The sequence below is a fragment of the Mastigoproctus giganteus genome, chromosome 13 (genome assembly GCF_048544385.1).
Source record: "Mastigoproctus giganteus isolate SK-2022 chromosome 13, ASM4854438v1, whole genome shotgun sequence".
NCBI lineage: Eukaryota > Metazoa > Arthropoda > Arachnida > Uropygi > Thelyphonidae > Mastigoproctus > Mastigoproctus giganteus.
The window spans coordinates 153,401,056-153,425,750 of NC_143587.1; the positions used below are offsets into that span (position 1 = coordinate 153,401,056).

Here is a 24,695-nt window from a genome sequence, read left to right on the forward strand (position 1 = left end):
CCTTTCATTTTTGTGATCATCTTTGCCTTGTATTCTCACGTAAATGTGTTGAAAATTCAACATAGTAAGCAGCAATAATTCTTCTCCCCCAGTCACAAATTCATGGTGCACTATGTCCTTATTTAAAAAAAATATATATCAGCATGACTCATGGGACATTTTTGTGCCATTCAATGTCAATGATTCACGTTAGTCTTGGGGTTGTAAGTGAACACCCAACTCTCATCCCCAGTGACCACATTTCTCAAGAAGCTCCGATCCTGCATAAATTTTTCGAACAAATCGTCTGCGATGGCTTTCCTGCAGTACATTTGATCATCCATCAGCAAATGTAGAACAAACATGATGCATCCCTAAATCTTGTGTCAGGATTGTGCATACTGAGCCTACAGACAGTACAACTTCATTAGTAATCTCAATAACAGTCATTCACCTATCAATTTGCATGAGTTCTTTCACTTTTGTGACAATTTCGCTGTTTCGTGATGTTAAAGGCATCCAGTGTGAGATTAATCTTTGAGTGTTTCCTGTCTGTTTTTAAACAAACTAAATCACTTATAAACTGATCTTATCTTCAAAGCATCATCTCCTTCTGTAATGCTTGCAGTGTTCTCTGTAGCACTTTTCCCAAGTTTAAAATAGAACTTGACGTTAGCATGCTGTTCAAACTGACATTTCATAATCAATCAGCTGTGACACACGAGTGAGGTGGTTGAACCAGTTCCCACTTGGCATGCGTGTACATCTAGGTCAACGTCAATGCCCCACAAAACCTTATGGGCAGTTGTTGATATTCCTTCATCAATATTATTGATGAAGGCATATCAAGACAATGTCTAAGATTGCAGATGATATAAAGGTTGGCAGGATGGTTAATGACAGTAATAATGGTAGGCTACTGCAACTGGATCTAGAGAAGTTAGGCAGATAGGCTTAGAAATGGAAACTGAAGTTTGGCATTTGAAAATGCAAAGTCCTGTATATGGAGAGCAGTAACCCCAGAGTAATCCCATTATTCTGGGGTTACTGCTACTCATATGACTGTACCAACTGTATGGTACTACGCTCAGCATAGTGGAAATGAAAAGGGACTGGGGGTAATTGTGTTGTTATGTTATTTGGTTTTTAGGAGCATTAGCAACTAAGGCCATATTGCTCCAAGGATATGTGGTGGTCATTCCCTGACCTTTCTGCATCCTCTGTATTTGGTGGTCACGGATTCAAACCCTGGTCAAATCAAGAAGCGTGTGCTACGCACTGCTGCTCCTGCCCACCTGGTTACGGAGGCGCCTTGGTGGGTAATTGTGTAATCAAATATGATATTCTCTGAGAAGTGTAGACAGGCTGCCAGGACAGCTCATAGGGATGATGATATACAGGAACTTTCTTAGTAGGGATAAGGAGGTGGTTATCCCATTGTATAAGGCAATAATCAGGCCACATCTTGAGTATTGAATACAGATCTAGAGGCCTCATTGTAGGAAGGATGTAGAGCTGCTGGAATGAGTACAGTGAAGTGCAATGAGATTGGTGGGGGGGGAACAAGGTGATCTTACCAAGAAAGGCTTCAGTTCTGCAAATTGCAGCATCTGGAGACTAAACACCTGTGAAGAGTTTAAGACTTTGAATGGATTGAGGAAGCTCAATGCTGATGGGATTCTAATATTTCTAGCAAGGATCCAAGCCTGAGTGTCCACAACAAGAGGTGTCCTTTATAGAGATGTGTGCATTAAGGGAGGTTTCACTGTATTTTATTCTGGGGGTCCACTGATAAAAAACAAAACTAAGATAAGATAATTTACTATATATATGGTATGAAAATAAAAATTATCATTGTAATTAAAGTTTATTTATCAATATTTTCCCAGGTGGAAATTCATATTTGTTCAGTTGTAAAATGACATTCAAAATAAAGGCAACATTAAAACAGGCCTAATACAATTTTCAAATATAACTGAAGGGCAGGGAAAATAATTGTGATATTTCATAATTATTTCAATCACTTTTCAAGTATGCCCAAACACAGAAAAACAGATTTAATGCAAATTTCATAACATACCAAAAGTGGGCCGAGTCTATGAATTAGAGGTGATGACACAAGTAAAAGTCGAGCCTTAAATCCATGATCAGCAGGATGGGGCCAACTACTTAGTGCCAGTAAATGGCCTGGCCTCTGAATGTCATCCTAAGTCAAAGAACAGATTAATCTCATAAGTAGGACTTTTTAATTTTGCAAGAATATGACAATAATATAACTGTTTATATTATAAATAAACAGTTATATTATTGTCAAGTTCTTGAAAAATTAATTTTTGCAATACAAAACTAAATTTAAAAAATTATGCAGTACTCAATTTAAAAAAAAATAGCAAGTTACTCTGATGATGTTACTTCAGAGAGATGAAATATTACCATTTATGTTAAAAAAAGAAGAAAAATTAATTAAAAAATAATTATATTCTAACAGCCTCCTTGACTTAAAAATACCAAATGAAGATTGTGTTAGGGTTAATATGCATTTTAAATATAGTAGGTTATTATGTAAATAAAATTCACATAACTCCATAGTAAAATGTGCATAGGGCCATTCAAAAATTATGTAACATGCTTAAACTTTTCTAATCCTTCTAAAACACTTTATAATAACAGCTTTGACTTCCCTATCCACATTATTCTGTAGCAAAATATCCCAAGTCACATTTTTTAATGAAAAAAATGTCTGCTGCACAACATTCACATGACATCCCTACAAATCTGATCCCCCTCCCCTCCCGCCATTAGATAATTTGTGAATGATACCTAAGGTGAAGAGGTTTAATCATGGTGTGCATTGCACTGCAAATCAATCACAGGATTCTCTCCCTACTACCAATTCTGATAGTGATTCAAATCCATTGTCAACTTCTCAGGGCAATCCAGAAAATACACCAACCACCTTTTCAGGTCACATCAAAGCCCAAACAGACACAATCAATTCAACCTTACCTCGGATAAATTAATAGCAAAATCATTGCACTGCTCACTCTGAAGCAGCTATGTCAAGGTGCAAAGACCCACTGCCAACGCATACTCTGAGATAAGCTATAGAGCATGGAACAGCTAGGTGGTAGATGACTTTCATCAACCGGTGAAATACCACCACTTTGCTCATTGGAGGCTTGAAGTGGTGAAACCCATGTTTAGTCTCTAGAGCAAAGTTTCCGGCACCCCCCTCCCCCCATACTTCTCCTTCAACCCATGCACGGTACTAAGTACTATAGGTTTTGATACCTTTCGTGTTTGGGGTTTTCATTAAAAAAAAAAAAAAAAAAATGAACTTTAAGCTCTAAGATTTAGGACTCAAAATCACTGGAAACAGCACCACCAACCTCTTTATATAATATCGACCGACACCATACATAATAAATGAACTAGTCAAACAAGTCTTATACAAAGTTCTAAATCTTTGGCTGATGGTACATAAACTAGAAATTATGAATCAATCATATGCTGCAATTAAAATTCATTGTATACCACATTAGGTAGACTTGATAAGTGCTACTACAGTCCCATCAGAACCAGAATCAGGTAATCTATATGTTACCAGTCAACTCTGCAATATAAAGTGAATGCTTAAGTCCAACAGGAGAACATATAATCCAATCACAGCTGGCTCGTTTGCATCAGCTGAGGTTGCCCCTTGTACTAACGTACAAGAACAAACTCCATCCAGTGACAATGATAATGCCAGCCACCACAAGGAAACCTAACCTTATTTCTGTTATGATCTCTCAGCTCACAGAACCTCCCCACATGCAAAGATGGAAAGCAAGACTTGCTCCTGCATGGATTAGAATAACTACTTCTCCCACCACGATTCACATTCTAATACATGAGATCGTTAAGAAACAAACTCAAAAACAATTGAAGAAATGTGGCTAGAGCCAAGTCATGTGAATATAAGCAGCTCCGTTCCATTCCCTTGGTCTTTTGTGTACAGGCTGCCTCACATGAAGACCGCAAAGAGGACAGAATTTTCATAATCTTCAGTATGGCTAAGTTTACCATCATTCACTCTCAACACAGCGAAGCTTTAATGGTAAGGCTGAAACAACAGGGTACCACTATAGAAACAGAGTAGTGTCTCTACAGAGACATCACATCTCTTTATCTACCTCTGACACTAACCATGATTGCCATCGACGAAGACTTAGATAACTCATTGGTTAACTAAATAATCTGCACACAGTGACCATTCATATCATATGTAGAGATTTCAATCTTCCACAACCTATCCAACACCCTCCAAATTTAGCTCACAGATTTCCTACAATCACTCCAAATCATCCAAATTAACCATTGGCCAATGAGGGACCAAAACTGTTTCAATCAGATCACCACAAATCATAGTTACAGTTCTCTTACTCATAAAAGACTTCAATATTCCCAAAGTGAAATCTATTTGAAAGGTTTCTGTCTCACAATTTCTTTATCTGGTGCTGTATTGAAGCTGCACCTTCTGTCCCTTGGAATGCCTTGGACAGACACAATTTTTTTTTTTTTTGTGTTTGGGTCTTCAAATCAAACTGCCATTCCATGATGAGGAATTCACTAAAAATGAAATGCTACAGAAATAAGAGCCTGGAGGACATTCAAAAAAATCTGCTGGAACGTTTTAGGCAATGAGAAATCACAAAAGTACAGTGAGCTAATTTTAGTGTATACAGAGAGTTGGGATGCAACATGTCACTAAAGCTTCATTTCCTATATCCCCCATTCAGACTTTTTTCCTGAAAATTTGAGAGTGGTCTCCAATGAACACGGTGAAAGGTTTCACCAGGATATTTCTCAAATGTAAAAAAGATACCAGGGAAAATGGAGTCCAAATATGTTGGCATATTACTATTGAAATCTCATATGGGAGACACCAATATTAGTATAAAACCGAGTTATCATGCTCAATCAGTTCTACATTGTATTTCAATATTTAGAAGAATAAGAGTAATTTATGTCAATATGGTCTGTAGATCACTTCAGTACAACACTCTCCAGAATTTAAATGGATATGAAATTACATTAAATGAATTCTCACACCCACAGCAACACCAATTCCCCAACCTGACCCCAAAATACATCAAACCACAAATAACGCAACTACGAGTAAAAGAACACATTTAAAAAATTCCCTAAAAAAATCAAAGAATGATTACAAGATTACAATAATGAAAGAAAATAAAATAATTTTAGAGAAAATTTTAAAAATAACTTTCCTTCCTGAAGCAGATGGGGCTTTTCGACAATGAGTCTTGATCACAGGATAGAAATAATGTAGAGTGTGTGTTTAAATATTAAATATAGAGATTATTTTGTGTCTTGGCTTGGCACATGCATGCAAAAGATCACAAATCAGAGATAAGATATGGACGGCAAACATTAATAGAATTCTCATTTAATTTCAAGAGTTTCTGCAATTAACAGTTTTGTGTAGTTATATTGGATCCTAAATATTTTTGGCTCGTTAAATAAAAATTTGTGACTTTAATTAATGACATGAAATTAATGACATTCCGACGCTGTTGAACGGGAAGCAAGAACTGAGGATGCATGCTGTTTTAACCTCAAATCCAGCATGTGCAGTGTCAAGCCTGAATAAAAAAAAAGTTTTTTGCCTACCAGTGTAAACTACCCAGTCAGAATCAGCTCTGGACTATTACATTAGACAAGTACAAAGTAAAATAATTTAAAAAATAACTAAAAATTAACCAAGTTTAATATTAAAGGTCTTACCTTCCTTACAGTTTTGTACAAAGAAATAATCTTTTCAACCCATCCTAAAAGCTTTTTCATTTTAGCAACAGCTTGATAAGGAGGAAATTCTAGTGGATGAAACCCTTCGACAGGATACTGCAAAGGAGTTGCACCAAAATTTGCCACAATATTCTCATTATATGCTAGACTAACAGCTGGAAAATAGGCAACACCTGGCCCAATTTGAACATTATCAAAGGCTTCACCAAGCCAGTGACCATTCCTGAAAAATATGTTATACAAAAGCTATGTGAGAGAGAGAGTATTTTTAAAATATATATACATACTAGAATTCTTAATAATTACTTTGTCATGTCCTAAAAATCTGGAAGCTTCTTCTGGTCTTATGATCTTTGGCCCTGAAACTGATTTTTATAATAAACAGGTAATCCATAAAGTTTTGGAGGGATTTTATTCGATAGTTTCATTTTATTTGTATTTTTTCAGATGAAGTATTCTGTTTTGTGTTTACAGAAAATGAAACAGTGGATTGTGCAACAAAGAGTGGCAAATGCAGACCCTATTTTCAAATTACTATTCTTTGTTGGTGTTCAAAGACTTTTTAGACTGAAATTCGATGCACATTCTGCTCCCGCTGACTTAGCTACTCAATGTTACCAAGAATTGTCTCCTAGGAACAGTCTGTGAAAAGAAGCATATAGGCAACCTCAGACAAGCCAAAGTCCAAATTGAGTCAAAACTGTGAATGTACTAAGCAAAATCACACCTCATAATTTCAACAATGCACCCAGAAATTAAGCATTCTCAAAGGATCCCTACAATGAATTTTAATAAAGATCTGTGCCTATACAAAATTTCAATTGCTCAAGATCTAGATTGAACCATCAATGCTGGATAACATGAGTTAATGGGATTTTGAATGAACACAACAAAATTAAAATTTCCATCAGAAATCAATGCGTGAAGAAGCAAAACAAAATTTTTGAGTATGTAGCTCAAAGAATTCTACACCAGATCATTTGGAAAATATATGCACCCTAAAGAAGTAACTGCTTCATGTGGCAGAAAAGCCAACGTCATCAATGGTTTTTTGATGACGTTGGCTTTGCACCCTAAAGAAGTAACTGCTTCATGTGGCAGAAAAGCCAACGTCATCAATGGCTTTTTGTCACAAATCCTGAAGTTAACAATTACTAGGTGCGTGAGATTTTCACACCATGAAGAGCTGAGAAAATGTGGTTTCAGCAAGATATGACCATGGTATACATTCACATTGTGAGAAAACAATGATTTTGTAGCAAATTATTCTCCAGGCACCTAATTTCCTGGTTCAGTGAGTCAGCAAAGATGCTTGATTTAAACAGATTGGGCAGCAATGAGTTACAAAGTTATTCAAGTCAGAAGTTATTATTTTTGGTAACTATTAACTTATGAAGTATAACTTTTTAAAAGTAAATTTAAAAAGTTAAAAATTTAGTAACTAATTTTAGCAAAAATTTGGTAAGTAAGTTTTGCTAAAATTAGTTAAAATTAGCAAAAATAAATCTAAATGAAAGAGTGATTGTTGTTGTTGTTGTTATTTGGTTTTTAGGAGCATTAGCAACTAAGGTCATATTGCTCCGGGATATGCGGTGGTCATTCCCTGACCTTTCCGCATCCTCCGTATTTGGTGGTGATGGGCTCGAACCCCGGTCTAATCAAGAAGCGTGTGCTACGCACTGCTGCTCCTTCCCACCTGGCTACGGAGGCGCCTGAAAGAGTGATTAAAGAAAAATTTGTTATCAGAGGTTTGGCTTGAATTTTCTGGAATGTGAATATTTTAAGTGTGGGCAGAGCCTGTATAATCTGTACACAACATCCCATAATCCAATATGTAACTTTCATTAACCATTGGAAGGATTTCATAATTCATCTATAACTTACAGCCAACTACTATTCCTATTTCTAGTAAAGACTACTTTAGACAAAACAAAATAAAATAAAAGTTGATTTCAACTTTTATTTTGCTTTAGACAAAATAAACATTGATTTCAAATTTAGAATAAACACTCAAAACAATATCAATTTGTATTTTGTGCAATGATTAATTATTTTGTCTATTTTCAGACTGTGGTTTTAAATATGAAATAAAAACCTGTCAAAGACATTTCTTAGCAAGGAAATTAAAATTAATCCCACAATTCTGTAATAAACTTTAACATAAGACTTAAATTACACTAACTAAAAATCCATAATTCCAAGAAAAAAGTTAGCCAGTTTTACCAGTTTCCCTGGAAGGAATGATAAGGCACACTATTCCTTCCCTGGAAGGAATAGTGTGCCTTATCATCATTAACTCTAAATGAGTAGTGATTATCATCACTATTTATTTAGAAATTTTATACAGAATAATATTGTGGTATTTTTGTGTGATACTAATATGAAATTTTTATACATAACTCCCAGAACTTATTGTGAAAAATAACTGACAGTTATTTTGCACAATAAGTTCATTGACCTACTACTTACCAAATAAGTATTGTAAATAACTGTGCAAAATAACTGATAATTATTTTGCACATCTATTTACATTACACGTTCTGCTAGGAGGGCAATACATTTCATTAGCATTTTGTTTGCTAACTAACAAAAAAAGGAATATATCTAAAAGAAATTAATATCTTAATCAGAAATGATACATCATTATCAGTTTAATAATAAGGATATGACCTATTTCACAATTACTCTCTCTCTCTCTCTCACTTAAAAATTTCACACAACTGTTCTACAACCATCCTTTCTTGAATTTAGGTTTATATCCACTTGTGCAAAACTGCCAAAGAAAAAGTAAGGGTGCTATCAGCTGTAATTTATGGAATTCAATTCTTTTGTGGTAAGAGTATCCTTTTGTGTCCTTGACCATTACTGTTGATCTTCTCTGTATCCACTTCAATAGTGCTACAACCTCCATAAAAAGAGGCTTCCAAACATGTACGCAATACTTGAGATATCTCCTTATCATTGTCTTACACAAGATGATAATCACTTCCATATCCCTGCAAAATTCCTGAATACCATTTGCAGAACCTCATCTCCTAGAGGGCAGTCTGCACTGTTTAGAGAACTCTATGTCAGATTATACAAATACCCCTTTCTTTCTTCACTACCACCCAGTTTTTATTGTGTTGCTACAGCTATCCAAATGCAGTACCTTGTATGTATCAATGTTAAACCACAATTGCCACTTTTCACCAATTTGCCTACAACCATCCGTTCTTCAATTTAGGTTTATATCCACCTGTGCAAAACTGCCAAAGAAAAAGTCACTGTTATTAACCACCATGCCAACCTTTGCATCATAAGCAAATTTAACCATTGGAATTATTATAATAATAATAATAAATAATAATAATAAGAAGAAGAAGAAGAATAAAATTTAAAAAAATAATAAAAAATTAATAAGAAAAAAGGAAATAGACAACCTATGCTTTTCCCTCCTCCCGTAGGTAATTATCCAGTTGACCTTTGAATTTCTCCAAACTGTCAGCCTCTACAATCCATGTAGATAACTTATTCCAGTAATTTATAACTTGCTGGCTAAAATAAAACTTTCTACAATCCAGCCCAAACATCTCCCCCCCATAACTTGAAATTATGGCATCCTAGTTCAGGAATCATTTATAACCGTGAAAATTTTATCCTCATTCATTTTACTTATGCCTCTCAGAGCCATAACCACCTCAAACAAATCTCCTTTAAGGTGCTTAGTTCCCAAGCTCTGCAACCCACATATTCAAAGTCTCTCCTCATATGGATGCCCTTTTGCCGATTTCACCAGGCGAGTTAACCATCTTTGGACCATTTCAAGAAGCACAATGTCTTTCTTTACGTGTGGTCTCCATACTTGAACATAGTATTCCAAGTGTGGTCTAACAATAGCCTTATTTAATGGGATTATGACATCCTTATCTCTACTAGCAATTGTTCGATAAATCATCGATAGGACACATGGGCCTTCCTTGCAGCCTGTCTACAATGTTTGGAGAACTTCATGTCGGACCGTATCGTAACACCCAAGTCCCTTTCCTCCAGTACTGGGTTTAGTTGAACTCCACCAAGTGAATAAGTTATTTTGGGATTACTGTTCCCCAGGCGTAATATCTTACACTTTGCTGGATTAAAGCATAGCTTCCACTTTTCTGATCAACCCTGAAGTCTGTCTAGGTCACTCTGAAGAAGCTCTGCTTGGCGGTGATCATTAACTACTCTGCCAAACTTCACATCTGCAAATGTAGACACCATGCCCTCTATCCCTTTATCGATGTCATTTATGAAAATCAAAAACAAAATGGTCCTAATACTGATTCTTGGCAAACTCTCTTACATCAAACCAATTTGAAGAATAACCTGCCCTGAAGCCATCCTATATCCATCTAAGGATTTTCCCTGCAATTCCAACCTATTCCAGATTATAGTCTCCACGACTTTTCCTACTACTGAAGTTAGACTAACAGGCCGGAAATTTCCCACTTCGCTCTTAGAACTGCCCTTATGTATTGTAAATACATTGGCACTTTTCCAATCCAACGGAATTACTCCAGAGTCCAATGATGCTCTCATAATTAGCTTCAATGTTTCAATGCATTCACTTGCCATCTCCCTTAAGATTACAGGGTATATGCTATCAATCCCAGGACCCCTTAGGCTCAAAAGTTTTTCATTAAATAAACATGTGAAATTTCAACATCATTAATTACATTTTTTTCAACTTCACTCCAATAATATCTCATTGAAACAAAGCATTTTTCTTCTGTAAATATCGATGCAAAGTAACTGTTGAATTCATCTGCAACATCAGCTGGGGTATCTAATACTATCCCATAAGGGTCTGATCTGATTTGTCCTTCTCTTCTTTGCATTTATATATGTAAAGAATTCCTTATCCCCACTCTTTGCCAGTGATTTCTCATAATCTGCCTTTGCCAGCCTGACCTTTCCTGTGGCACTATTACAGATCAATTTGTAGCTGTTACAGGCTTCAGTACTTTTTACTGCTCTGTAACTTCTCCATGCCATCTTTTCTGATCAAATAATCTGGCAACTTCCACTTCCTTATACTTCCAACTTGGAATCTTCCTCATGGACTATTTTTTTTAATGGCACATAAGCACTCAAGGCTTCTGATTAATGTTTTAATGGTATACCATAATTCAATTGTATTTGCTCTCTGTGAGATATCTACCCAGTTAATAGAGGCCATATGCCGTCATAATTTCCTTTCCTGAAATAATAACCCATTCCTTTGCCTTTAACTACTGCTACCTCTCTCTCTCTGTTCATCATGCACAGTAGAACTCTGTGATCACTTCCTGTACTGTTAGCTCTATTATGTTATCTGGTTAATGGCTGATGATGAGGTCTAGAATATTCTTTACTCTAGTATTTTCCCTGACATGTTGATACAAATAATCATCTAGTTGGTTTAAAAATTTTGTCCCCCATGTGGAGTTACCTTTCCATTTGTTCCAATCAATTAGAAGCAAATTAATATTACTGATAATAAGACATTGATGCTTACTTGCTCATGCCATTTGCATGTAGAGGCTCTCATCTTAATCTTCACAATCACCTGGCCTGTAGATTTCTCCCAATCTCATTATACCTTTGCTTCCAACTATCTCACACCATACAGATTCTATACTAGCATGCAAAATGTCTGAATCTGGGTAAGCTTTCATTGCGCTCAGGCTGCTTTTGATAAGAAGCATGACCCCACCACACCTATCTTCCCTATCCTTCCTAAATACATTATACATACCTTACTGAAACTTATCATCCCCTATCTCTGGATGGCACCACGTTTCCGTAAGACCTATTATGTCAGCTTTACCTGTCCTAACCAGCAACTCGAATTCACTCATTTTATTGATGACACTTCTGGAATTACTGTACAAACAATTAAGATTTACGATTCTTATATATTTAACTACCCTGGTGCACCCTTAAGGTTATTTAAGCTCACTTCCCTGGCATTAGCTGCCTGCTCATTTTAAACATTTCTGCCCTCAGCACATCTTGCTAATATTTTCTGTTGCGGTAACAAATAAGAACTCTTGAGGTATGTGCAAATGTTACTTTGGCCAATATTATCATATAAATGCATATCTGTATTATGCTTATTCCCCCCCCCCCGCTCAAACTAGCAGTTTCCCAGAACCTTTAAGGTATCCTCAATAGTGCTGGCAAAAACTCATGCACCACCTTTGTTTAAATGTATCCCGTCTCTACAAAACAGATGACTTTTACAGGGCCAAGCTGATAGGAATTTCCTTCCAAAAACCTTGCAGAGTCCTTCAAGTCTTGAGTTAATCCCTCCTATCGTGCCTGGGCAGAACTGCAGACACATATACATTGTGACCTAACTCGCAGCATTTCTTCAGCATGTTCTTATAGGTCTAACAAATCATCAGATATTGTATGCTTAATGTTATTAGTTCCAACATGAATAATAATATTCTCTTTACTCTCCTTAATATCTGACACATTGTTGGTGACATCATTAATAGTTGCTCCCAGCAGACATACCCTGGTTCTAGTCCACCTATTCTTATTACAAAAAATATTTCCCGTTTCCTTGGCAATGGAGTCTCCTCATAGAACTAAGTCCTTTTGAACCAGAGTAATTTTCACTTGGTTATTATGTTCTCGGTCCAAATCAGGAATGCATCACTTAGTAGGTTACTGGAGTCTTGAATCCCTGACAAGCTCCCAATTACATTATTCTTGAGGGCAAGCACCATTTTTTCAGTGCCTCAAGCTGTTCTAGTAATGCACTAAATTTTAACTTAAGATCAGTACACTCCTTACAACAGTGACAAAGAAAAGAATCTCCAGGTGAGCTACGATTATCTAGATCAACCCTTGAATAACATGCCACAGGTTCTGCAAATAATAAAATCATGACTCACCCGGAAATTGCCATTGGCTATTTCCGCATGAGTCATGATACTCTCTACGAAGTGTTCAAGGTGGATCTTGTAAGAACCATTGTAAAAATTTACTAAATATTAATAAAAGAAACTTTTAAAAAATTAAATTTATAATATTTAAAAAAAATCTAACTATTACAGGGGAAAAAAAAGAAAAAAAAAATTATCAAAATAAACTTTACAATATACTAAATAACCTCTGAAATCCTGCTCTAATCCCCTCTTATCTATACTTCTTTGCTAATGCTATGAAGAGCTCCTCAATTGATATGCTTTCCTCAATATCTATAATACATATTGAAACTAGTAGGATGCCCAGAACCAAAACCTGAGAAACTCCATTAACAACAGGAGTCCATGAAGATTAGCAGCCATTAATGAACTAATGTTATTAGTGGAGTCTCTCAGGGTTCACTGATGGGCCCCCCTTACTGTTTTCAATATTTACTACTGGTAATAAGGAAAGATATCAAGCTTATTGTATAAATGTGTTGATGATACAAAGCTCAGCAGGGTGGATAAATTAGGTAGATGTTCTGAAATATGTTTTTGAGAGTTCAATTTATTATCTAAGATTAAACCTAAAAGAGAAATTGTGAAAAACCGGCAGAAGCACATAGCCATTGATTTTTTCTCAGCTATCCATTATATCTTGTCCACATTGCAATTTTGTTTATGGTTTTGTTGGCTCTGCTGCACAATGGTACTCATGTTTTGTGATTGAAATAAGATGGAAAGATCATCTGCAGAGATATAAATTTCCGATGAAGGTAGCATGACCTTGGTAATATTGTTCATTCTAAGAGTAATAGAGTTGCACTTAATATTGAGCCCTGAGAGACTCCATCCCCCCCTCCACCATACTTGTGCAGTAGATAAGGAGTCAATATTTAATATGAAGTCATTAAGAGAAATAAACTTCTCTATTCACTCAGTGAGTTGGCCCCATAACTTATGTAAACTTATAAGTTATATAAATAACACACTAAGTTTTAGCTAGAGATTTTGCCTAAGCATAACAAGCATAAGCTCTAGATAAAATTTGATGATGAAAACAACAGTACTATAAGTCCTTGCTAAAATTAATACAGTAATAAATATCACATATAAATACCACATGCTGCTTTCTGATAAGTTCTTATATTTGTTTTGACTTTGAAATGTAAAAGTCAAATTTTTCTCAGTATTGTCTGTGCTTGTTAACAAGAGAGAGAGAGAGAGTGCTTCTACAGGAATGGTATACACTTAAATAGAAAGGATACAAGAATATTTACTGACACTATCGAGGCAGTGTTAGAAAACTGGTAGTTTGGGGGGGGGGGTTCACAGACTAATAGATTAACATTAGCCCAAAGCAAGAGGTGGAAGTGATTCTTGCACTGCTTCTGTTGGAATGAGCAGCAGTCTGTAAAGCAAGTTGCTGGGGATTTTAAGAACTGCTGGGAGTCATCATGGAACAAGTAAATATATGGGCTATGTTAGGGTAACTAAGGGTAAGAATAGGTGCATGTATACTAAAAAAAGGTGGTTGCAAACAATGCAGAATTTAATCAGTGTGCCTGTATCACAAGCAACTGTTAATTAAGGCCATGATCTCATGAATTTTCATGTGATGTTACTTTTATAGTGCTAATTTATTAACTACTTAAGAATATAATAACATAAGCCAAGCATATATAAGCATATGCACAGGACAGTACAGCACATCACCGTGATGAATATATGCATCAGCAGCAGTGAACATGCAACATACTGTATATAAATTTTTTTTTATGTGTCTTGTGCCATTTCCAGTTTTCTAGCAAGTTTACTTTTCTTCTGGAATTCATTCAACATACTTAAAGAATTTTTATATGTGTATGTTGCATTTTTGCTGCTGCTGATGCATATATTCATCACAGTGAAGCAATGTGATGTGATGTGCATATGCTTGGCCTATGTTATTATATTCTTAAGTAGTCAATAAATGAGTGCTATAAAAGTAACATCACATGAAATGGGATCATGGCCGTAATTAACTACTGTTTGATACTGGCACACTGATTAAATTCTACATTATTTGCAGCCACCTTTTTTCTTTTTTTTTTAATGTGCTATAAAATCCTTAGTTTATCTGTTCTTTGCTTTTGTTGAAGTTAATTTATATATGTGGAATAATAAACTTTGGACAATTTGAAACCTTAGTATTTTCAAAGGTTTACTTCATGCAAAAGAGAACAAATACACTGGTGTGCAAAACGTAAGGACTAACACTATTTCTAAAGGTTACAACCACAAAATATTTACTTAAGGTACTCTTTACTGAAGAGAGTAGATTCAGTTTCAGCAGTGATTCTGGACGTCAGTTAATCTGTTGAGAGGTTGGTACATGGTATCACACCACAAACATCACTGAAAGGGATCGATATGGCAGTCGACGTGTTCTCGTTTGGGGAGGCATTATCTTGGATGGCCGTACAAACTCCAGATACTGTAACTGTTGCACGCTACTGTACTGAGGTATTCCTTCCCCACGTGCGTCTGTTCCGAGGTGCTATTGGCCTCGAGTTCGTGTTTACGAATGATAACGCCACACCACATCGCACTGTAGCTGTTGATATGCTTTTGGAAAGTGAGGACATTGTTCGTATGGATTGGCCTGTCCCCCCCCCAATCTAAATCCCATTGAACACATATGGGACGCTCTGGAGAGATGCCTAGTGGCATATCCACACCCACCAGAAAATGTTCACCAGCTGAAGATGGCACTGACAGAGGAATGGACGATGTTACCGCAAGAACTTATCAACAACATTGTTCTAAGTATGGACAGGCGGTGCAAAGCCTGCATCGACATTAGGAGTGACCATATCTCCTACTGAGGATCACCTTGTCCCTTTGTTCCATCTTTGGCAGTGATGCATCTGTATCAAGGCAGCCAGTGCTATGTTGCCATTTTTGAATAAAGTCCCTCTGTTACTGTTTTGTTTCCGTTTTGTTGTGTCGGTGTTGTTTCCTTCATCATTTCTGTACCTCATGAGGTTCCTTTGGTATGCTTTTCCCATATCCAGGTGACTCCTATGAGAAACTACAGGTGAAAACCTGACTGGCCCTTAAATTTTGCATACCAATGTAAAACCAGGTACCAAATCTTTATAACACAGTTGATGATTAAAATAATACAGTAACAAATGATATGCTGTTTGACACACACATATATATGAATCAATGGCAGCAAAATGTTAAATTCTTATCAATTTGCTAATTTAAAACCCTGTTGTCCATCATCTAATCTGATGTCTGGGTTCCAGAAAGGTATCCAAAAAATACAATTTAAATCTTTGTTCAGTAAAGAGATAAATTAAGCTAGACATATTTGTAAATTACTGTAACTGTAAACTATGAATTCAGTGTAAATTAACACTGTATTTATAAATACAGTATTAATATACTGTATTTATAAATATAATGAATTTACAGTGATACAAAATATACTCTTTCTTTTTATAAATCTACAACATCTCCAATCAATAAATTAAACCCAAATGCTCCTTTTTATATATTTACACCTCAAATAACATCTATAATCAACTAAATACTAAAAATTTTATTGAATTCATTGCTTTTATTATTAATCAATTTCAGATTTAAAAAAAAAATAAATAAATAAATTACTTTCCTGAATGACAAATAAATTACATATAGGCTTCATTTTTCATATATTTTACAAAGTTCCATATCTATAATAAGCAGAATAGTGATAATCTGGCATTCATGGGCCTACAGCATTACCAGATATTCTGGATTACTGAATATGTATCTAAAAATAGTCTTAAAGTAACCCAAAATTTTTAGCATGTCTGTATGCCATTATATTATGTAATAAAAAAATATATAAAGCTGTACAATAAGAAAAAAAAAACAAAGAAACAACTGAAGGTTGTTTCTTTGTTTTCTCTCTCTTTAATGTCACAAGAACTGTGGAACATGGCAAAAAGAACCAACTTTAAGCTAAACCATGGTGATAAAACTGCATCCAGAACTCTGATCTACAATGGTAAACTAGCCTCCCTTGGCATTTCCCAATATCAAACTGATGTTACAATATTAATGGATGGTCCTCAAATAATTAAACTCTGTGAAAATTAAGAGCATTAAGTTATTAAGTTACTTTTCTTCCTTTTAAGGTGGTAGATGACTTTCATCAACCGGTGAAATACCACCACTTTGCTTATTGGAGGCTTGAAGTGGTGAAACCCATGTTTAGTCTCTAGAGCAAAGTTTCCGGCATTCCCCTCCCCCCATACTTCTCCTTAAACCCACGCACGGTACTAAGTACTATAGGTTTTGATACCTTTCGTGTTTGGGGTTTTTCATAAAAAAAAAACAAAAAAAAAACAAAAAAAAAAACAGCTACTCACTTTGTACAAATCTCAAATCTATCATTGTTAACCAATAGTATTCAATGGGATATCATGCCCCAGACTAGAGCAGTAAAGCAATGGGCACGAAGTAGCAGGAGTGCTGTGACTCAAGGAAGAACTGAAGGGGACAATTCTCCAATGTATCACAGCCAAAAAAAAATGTGCGATTTGTGAAATGTTTCGGACATTTCTGGAACAGGACATGATCTAGCCAAGGAGGATGTCTTTGCATATGCTAGTTGCAGAGAGTGTCAAGAAATTAGGTGGCAACTCACCACTCTAATGGACATTTATGAGAGTTTGAACAGTCAGGTAGATGCCCTCGAAGGCATCTACCTGACTGTTCAAACAGACATCTCACTGCCCGACTCAATGCCAGAGATCATTCTTGTGCATTAGACAACACAGCTGCAAACTCTGTGGAAGAATGTGCTGGTCCCACAGGAGTTATTCATTGTCGGTGACTCTATTGTCAGGGAGACGGGTCATATATTGTATAAAAAGGATAGGTGGAATAGGACCAGTTTGTCTGTCAGGGGCAAAAGTTGATGATATTGTAGAACAGATATCTTTTAAGAGCACAAAGGATGATATTGTTGTACACGATGGCACTAAGGATATTAAGAGTAGGAGAACTGCAGATTTACTTCACAGATGCAGGTCAATGTTGGAAAAAAAAGTCATGAGTTAAATTTTAAAGTGTCTGCAATTCTGCCCAGACACAATAGGAGGGAGTACATGATGAGAGCCTTGTCAATCAATTCGGCCCTGGAGAGATTGTGCAAGGCTCATGGAGTAGAATTTTTTTTCAGCGTGGTCTGCACTTGTTATCAGGAGAGACGGATTCTACAGGGATAGGATACACTTAAATTGAAGAGGTACAAGAGTCGTACAAAAAAGGCTGATGATATCAAGGCAGTGTTAGGTGGGTCGGAAAATTGGTAACTTGGGGGGATTCACAGACTAAAAGGTGAACAGTAGCTGCAGGCAGAGGTGAAAGAGATTCTGGCACTTGTTATCAGGAGAGACGGATTCTACAGGGATAGGATACACTTAAATTGAAGAGGTACAAGAGTCGTACAAAAAAGGCTGATGATATCAAGGCAGTGTTAGGTGGGTCGGAAAATTGCAAACTTGGGGGAATTCACAGACTAAAGGGTGAACAGTAGCTGCAGGCAGAGGTGAAAGAGATTCTGGCACTGCTTCTAGTAGAACGAGCAGCAGCCTAGAGGGCAGGGTGTTGGGGGTTACAGGGACTGATGGTTTTCATCATGAAACAAATAAATACATGGGCTGTGTTAGCGTAACTAAGATTAACAATAGGTGCATGTATATATGCATGTACACCAATACTAGTAGTATAGTAAATATATTAGATGAATTTGAAGTGCTGGTCAAATCATCAAAGGTGGATATTGTTGGGATATCAGAGACATGGTATCACACAGATATAAGGAATGCAGAATTTGAATTTGGGGAGTACAATGTGCACAGGAATGATAGACAGGATAGGAGGAGAGGAGGGGTTATGCACTTAGTTAAGAAACAAATAAAATCTAGGGAAGTGCATTTAGTTGACATGGGTGGACAGTGCAACGATGAGTCACTTTGGTGTGACATAAGCACTGGGAAAGCGAAATTGAGAGTAAGAGTGTGTTCTAGACCTAATGAATCTGATAAGTATAATGAACAACTGTACAGAGAAATAGAGTGGGGGCAGTAAATTAGAATGTATTATAATGGAGGATTTTAACTCCCAGGATATTGACCGGAACTTCCGGTTTGGTCACTTGCACACTAGCAAGACTTTTGTGTATTTATTGGATGATTGTTTTCTGCAGCAGCATGTTCGAGAGGTAACCAAAGAAAGTACTACTCTTGATCTGGTTATCAGCGGTTATTATTGGTGCATTAAGAATTTGTAGATAAAGGAACCACTAGGCGGCAGTGATCACAGTGTACTGATGTGGGATTTACTTAAAGATATAACTACCATCAGAGGTAAAGCAAAGAGTTTTTGCTTTCATAAAGGTGACTACAGTGGTCTCAGACAGTTTTTAAATTCTATACAATGGGAACAATTGATGATGTTACCAACAGAAAATTCTAAATGAGAAGCATTCAATGAATTAATCATGGAAGCTACCAGGCTTTTCATGCCAATTAAGAAATACTGTTCAAAGTTTAGGCCTAAATGGATTTCAGATAAACTAATGAGACTCGTGGCAGAGAAGAAAAATGCATGGGATGCATACAAATTATCAGGTGACACAGAAGCCTATGGTAGACATAAGCTAGTCTGTAATCAAGTCACAAAGGAGGTTATGAATGCGAAGGCAAATTACAAGAAATCTTTGGAAAAGATAATAAGAAAAACAGTAAGGACTTCTTTACTTATATAAACTCTAGAAGGAAGGGGCAAATCAGATTAGTCCACTTGATATCGATGGTTCACTGTCGATGATCCTGCTCCGATAGCTGACAAAATGAACGAATATTTTGCATCTACATTCACACATATGGAATTCTTTAGGGAAGTGGAGGACAGAAGCTTATTAAACTCTAACAGGGAGCGTAATGATTTTGTGGGGGAGTGGGGGAGAAATTGTTGAAGTTAAACATAAGAAAGACAGCTGGGGTGGATGGGATCTATCCAGTTATATTAAAGGATGGCAAAGGAAGTAAACAAACTCTTAGCTATAATTATGAGAGCATTCTTAGACTCAGATGAAGTCATAATAACCTGGAGATGTGCAAATGCATCCCCAATTCATAAAGGGGGATCAAAGTGTGACACAAGTAATTACAAATCTGTTAGTTTAACTTCTGTTCCATGGAAAATAATGCAATCACTGGTTAAAGAAGCATTGCAGGATAATGTAGGACTGTAGTAATAATTCAGACACAGCATGGGTTTGTTAAGGGAAAGTCTTGTCTGACAAATTTGATGGGATACTATGATATGGTTACAAAGGAACTGGATGCAAAAAATAATTTTGATATTATATACTTAGATTTCAGGAAATCTTTTGATACTGTTGCACATAGAAGACTACTGTACAAATTGGAGCAATATGGTATTAATGGAAAGTTGCTACAATGGATAAAAGGGTGGTTGAGTGGAAGAAGACAGAGAGTGGTAATCAATGGACTCTGCTGTTCGTGGACTAATGTTATTAGTGTAGTCCTTCAGGGTTCGGTGTTGGGTCCACTGTTGTTTTGTATATTTATCAATGATATTGATGAAAGTATATCAGACTTAATGTTCAAGTATGAAGATGATACAAAGGTTGGCAGGGTTGTAAATGACAGTAATGGCATTGTGCTACTGCAACAGGAGCTAGAAAATTTGGGCAGATGGGCTGAGAAGTGACAACTGAAGTTTAACATTGACAAATGCAAAGTACAGTACTGCATAAGGGTAGAAGTAACTGCAGAGAAACATACCAACTGTATTGTTCTACATTTAAGGTGGCAGAAAATGAAAAAGACCTGAGAGTAATTGTGCAGGCAGATATGAAGTTTTCTGAGCAGTGAATGGGGTATTGTCAATGATATACAGGAATTGTGGTAGTAGGGAAAAGGAGGTGATTATCCTTTTGTATAAGGCAATGGTCAGGCCACACCTTGAGTACTGCATACAGGTCTGGAGGCATCATTTTAGGAAGGATGTAGTGTTGCTTGAGCGAGTACCAGGAAGGGCAACAAGATTGGTGAGGGGAACAACAGGGGTCCTCTTACCAAAAAGGCTTAAGTTCTGCAAATTGCAGCATCTGGAGATTAGATACCTGCAAGATGATCCGACTGAGGTGTATAAGGCCTTAAATGGTGGAATAGGCTCGATTCTGATGGGATTCTTCCACTTACTCAGATTACAAACCTGAGCCGACATAAATTCAAATTGAGGTAAGACAACTGATGAGAAAAGAGCAAAGCTCTCTTCTCATCAGTTCAGCAAAGCTGTGGCTACCCCCTTCTCTCAATTCATTCTCTTCCATCAAGTAGTATGACTGATGTCTTTTTTTGAAGTTATGATAGGCATCATGGCAAGATCCAATATTCATCACATTTTCAGGGTACAGCTCTAAAACGGTGTTTGCAGGACTGCTGCTAGATAGTCCACTCGACTGAACCTACCGATAACCCTCTAGGAAGATTCCAGATCAGCTAGTATATAATTTCTCTTCTCTTCTCTCCTCTGCCAGATAGTGACTGGAATGAGTCTGAGTAGTGCATATGCGGGGAGGTATATCCTTACCATGCATATGCCCGTATCCAAAATTTTCATTACTTCATACAAAAATCATGAATAGTTAAACTTATCAGAAAAATATTTAAGCCTCCCAAACACTTCCTCATTCATTTCACAAATATATCAATTATCAGGTCTCAGTTCCAATCTCAATGATGTCTTTCCACTTAGTCTTCCAAGCCCCACATACTTTTTCTAACAGAATCACAATTATTGGTTGATTTGACCACTACTCATCTGTTGTCCTAATTATTCACCATATGATTCCTTCTGCTTCAAAGATGGTACTTGTGCACATGCCTGCTCTGATATTCCTTATCAGAGTGTTAATAATTTGCAATCTCCTCTTTTTGATCTTCTCTGGCTTAAAATCTCTCTCTACTTCATTCTGTCAAATTCGTCTGTTACATCTATTGTTCTCCAAACTACACTAATCAATTGGGACTCTTTTACTTCCTCCCTTAGAAATCTGAATTTCTGTGGTCCAACTTTCCTAACAGTGAGGTAATTTTCCTTTGTGATTTCAATTTTTCATAACTCCTGCTGGTTTCAATTTCCTAGTCGCACGTATCCAGCTGGTCGAGATGCTGTGGCTTTTGTAATTACTAATTAGCTCACACAGATTATTCATTTAACTACCAGAATATCAAACAATCCTAACCATACAGCCAATACTCTTGACCTTTTTTTTTTTCACAAACAACCTTTCTAAGTATACATTCATGCCACTTCAGATCCCAACTTGGTGATGGTCTCTTCTCCGATGAAGTATTTCTCTTTTGACCATTCTCAACCCCATGTTGTTTGGCATTACAAGAATGCAAAATGGGATAATCTGCACAAATTTCTATTCTTCTTTTCCTAGGTTGGATTACTGTATTAAATCTTCTGATGTAAATATTTGCTCAGATCATGTTAGTTAAATTATTCTTGTAGGGATGAAATCCTTTATTCCACTTATTCCATACACCTCCTTAAAATCTTTTCCTTTATCTAAACCGTGGTTTTCCAATAAATGTGCAAAGACTATTCAAGATAAGAATTTTGCATATCGGAATTGGCTTGCATCCGTATCTCCAGGTTCATTTTCTGCCTCGAGTTCATTTTCTTTCTGTTCAAAGTGCCCAACAATTATAAAGCAGTTATTAATCAGTCCAAACTAGATTTTGAAGAGGCTAAGAGTAGAAAACTTGCTTCTTGTCCAAATGATATTGAGTATTCTAGTCTCTTGCCAAGGCTACTGGCCACAACTTTTGTCCATCTCTGTTCCCATCCAATTACAAAAAATCAACTGTTTTTTTGTAATTGGGTATGAGTTTTCTCTCTGACCACTCACTGCAAGTGATGATCGATGGTTCTTTGTCTTTAATTCCTCCACTAATGCTGGTGTTCCCCAAGATTCAGTTCTTTCTCCCACTCTTTTCCTCTTGTATATTAATGACCTTCTTCCATTGAACTAGATATCCTCTGCATAGTTTTGCAGATTGCATTATAGCACATTGCATTCCACCTTCGAGTTTGAAAAATCTTGACCTGCACAACTTTAACTTCTCAAATATCCACTAACCATTCCTTAAATGCTGATCTCCAGGTAATTTTCGAGTGGGCAAAGATAACTTAGTTGATTTCAATCCTTCTAAAATTCAGTCCTGTCTTATACCTCACAAAAGAGGATTCTTCTGCTCCTAGGCTGATATTCGATGACACTCAGATTTCTAGACAAGATCACATATCTCTATTAGGGATTACCCTAACTTCTAATCCCTCTTGGTATAAGCAAATCACAAATATTGTTTCCCTCCTGCATCTAAAAAACTGTTTTACCTTTCACTCTTGGCATTACTTTACTTCCAAACAGCTGCTCACTCTGTACAATCTCAAATCTATCCTACCATTGAATATTGTTTCCACATATAGGGCAGTGCCCCCAAAATCTCTCTCAGGCTTCTAGACTCCATTCAAAAAAGAGCAGTTATGTTAATTAATAATCCATCTCTAACAAAGTTTCTCCACGCTCTGTCTCATGGATGTTCTGTTTCTGTTGCATGCCTTTTCTATAGATACTTCCATGGGTGCTGTTCTTCTGAATTGGATTCTATAATTCTTGCTCTCTCTCCCAAACCAGTTCAAACATATGCCATGGCCAGTCAGAATCCTTTTATTGTCCAACTTCAAACTCACGGAACCAACTTTTCTACTTCTTCCATTCAAACTTCTGTTTTCTGTAACAAGCTTCCTTCATATGTATTTCCTGAAAATAATAATCTAGAGAAATTCAAGTCTAATGTCGGAAAGTATCTTTTGTCTTCTTAGCCTTCAACCCATGAGGTGCTAAGTACCAGAGGTTCTAATACCTCTTGTGCTTGGGGTTTTAAGAAAAAAAATAAATAAAATAAATAAATACATAAAAAAATTCATGATAGCCTAAATATTGTGGAAATGAGAAACTCTTCCCCACTGTCAATTATTGATGAGTTTTTAACTTTGCTGGCGAATAGAACTTACAGAACTGAAACTTGAATTAATTCTAAAAAAAAAAAAAAAATTGTATATTGTATGTTATTGTGTTTACTTCTGAGATGCAGCTTAGCCACAGAGCAATAAGTTTTATTGCTCTGTGGCAATGAAACATGTGGCTAGCAGCTCAGACGCCAGTTTATTGAATTTTCCCGACCACCAGATGCAAGATTATTATAATTTTACTATATAGTATCGGTGTAAATACACCATAGTTAACCCATAAACTTGAACTACGTATGTAGCGTAGAGGACATCGTTTTAACTGTATCTCATATTTTGGTTGCCTTCACAATGAGATAGCTGCTATTGTATTACTTCAAATAAATAACGCTTCTCTAGTAGAGAAGACTAGAGAAGATTTGAAGTAATGCAATAGCAGCTATCTCGTTGTGAAAGCAACCACAATATGAGATATAATAAAAACGATGCCCTCTACGCTACATACGTAGTTCAAGTTTATGGGTTAACTATGGTGTATTTACACCGATACTATATAGTTAATTAACAAAACCCATAAGGATTATGCCCTGTGCATTTCATTTTCAAAATACATTACCACCACACCCTTTTGGCATCTCTCATATTGTGGATATAACTTCGCAACTGTGATGGATTGTTGTATTACCTGGGTACCTGTCTGCCCACTGATGATGAAGCCCAATAGCTTCGAAACGATCGTCTGGGTAGTGGTCATAGCCGAGTGGTCAGGAGCGGGAGTGCAGTAGCACACGCTCCTTGAGTAGACCAGGGTTCAAGCCCCTGACTGCTGAATACGGTCGATCTGCCAACCCGCACTGGACCAGC

General features: G+C 36.5%; 1 protein-coding gene across 1 annotated transcript in view; it reads right to left on the reverse strand.

Annotated features, from left to right (window-relative positions):
* The window catches only part of Kpc1 (Kip1 ubiquitination-promoting complex subunit 1), a 534,039-nt gene that overhangs the window by 356,906 nt on the left and 152,438 nt on the right, over positions 1 to 24,695 (reverse strand). The window contains exons 9-10 of the mRNA XM_090388154.1: positions 5,767 to 6,010; positions 2,060 to 2,185 (exon numbers count right to left, since the gene is read on the reverse strand). Of these exons, the coding sequence (XP_090244280.1) occupies positions 2,060 to 2,185; positions 5,767 to 6,010 (370 nt within the window). The remainder of the gene's footprint in view (positions 1 to 2,059; positions 2,186 to 5,766; positions 6,011 to 24,695) is intronic.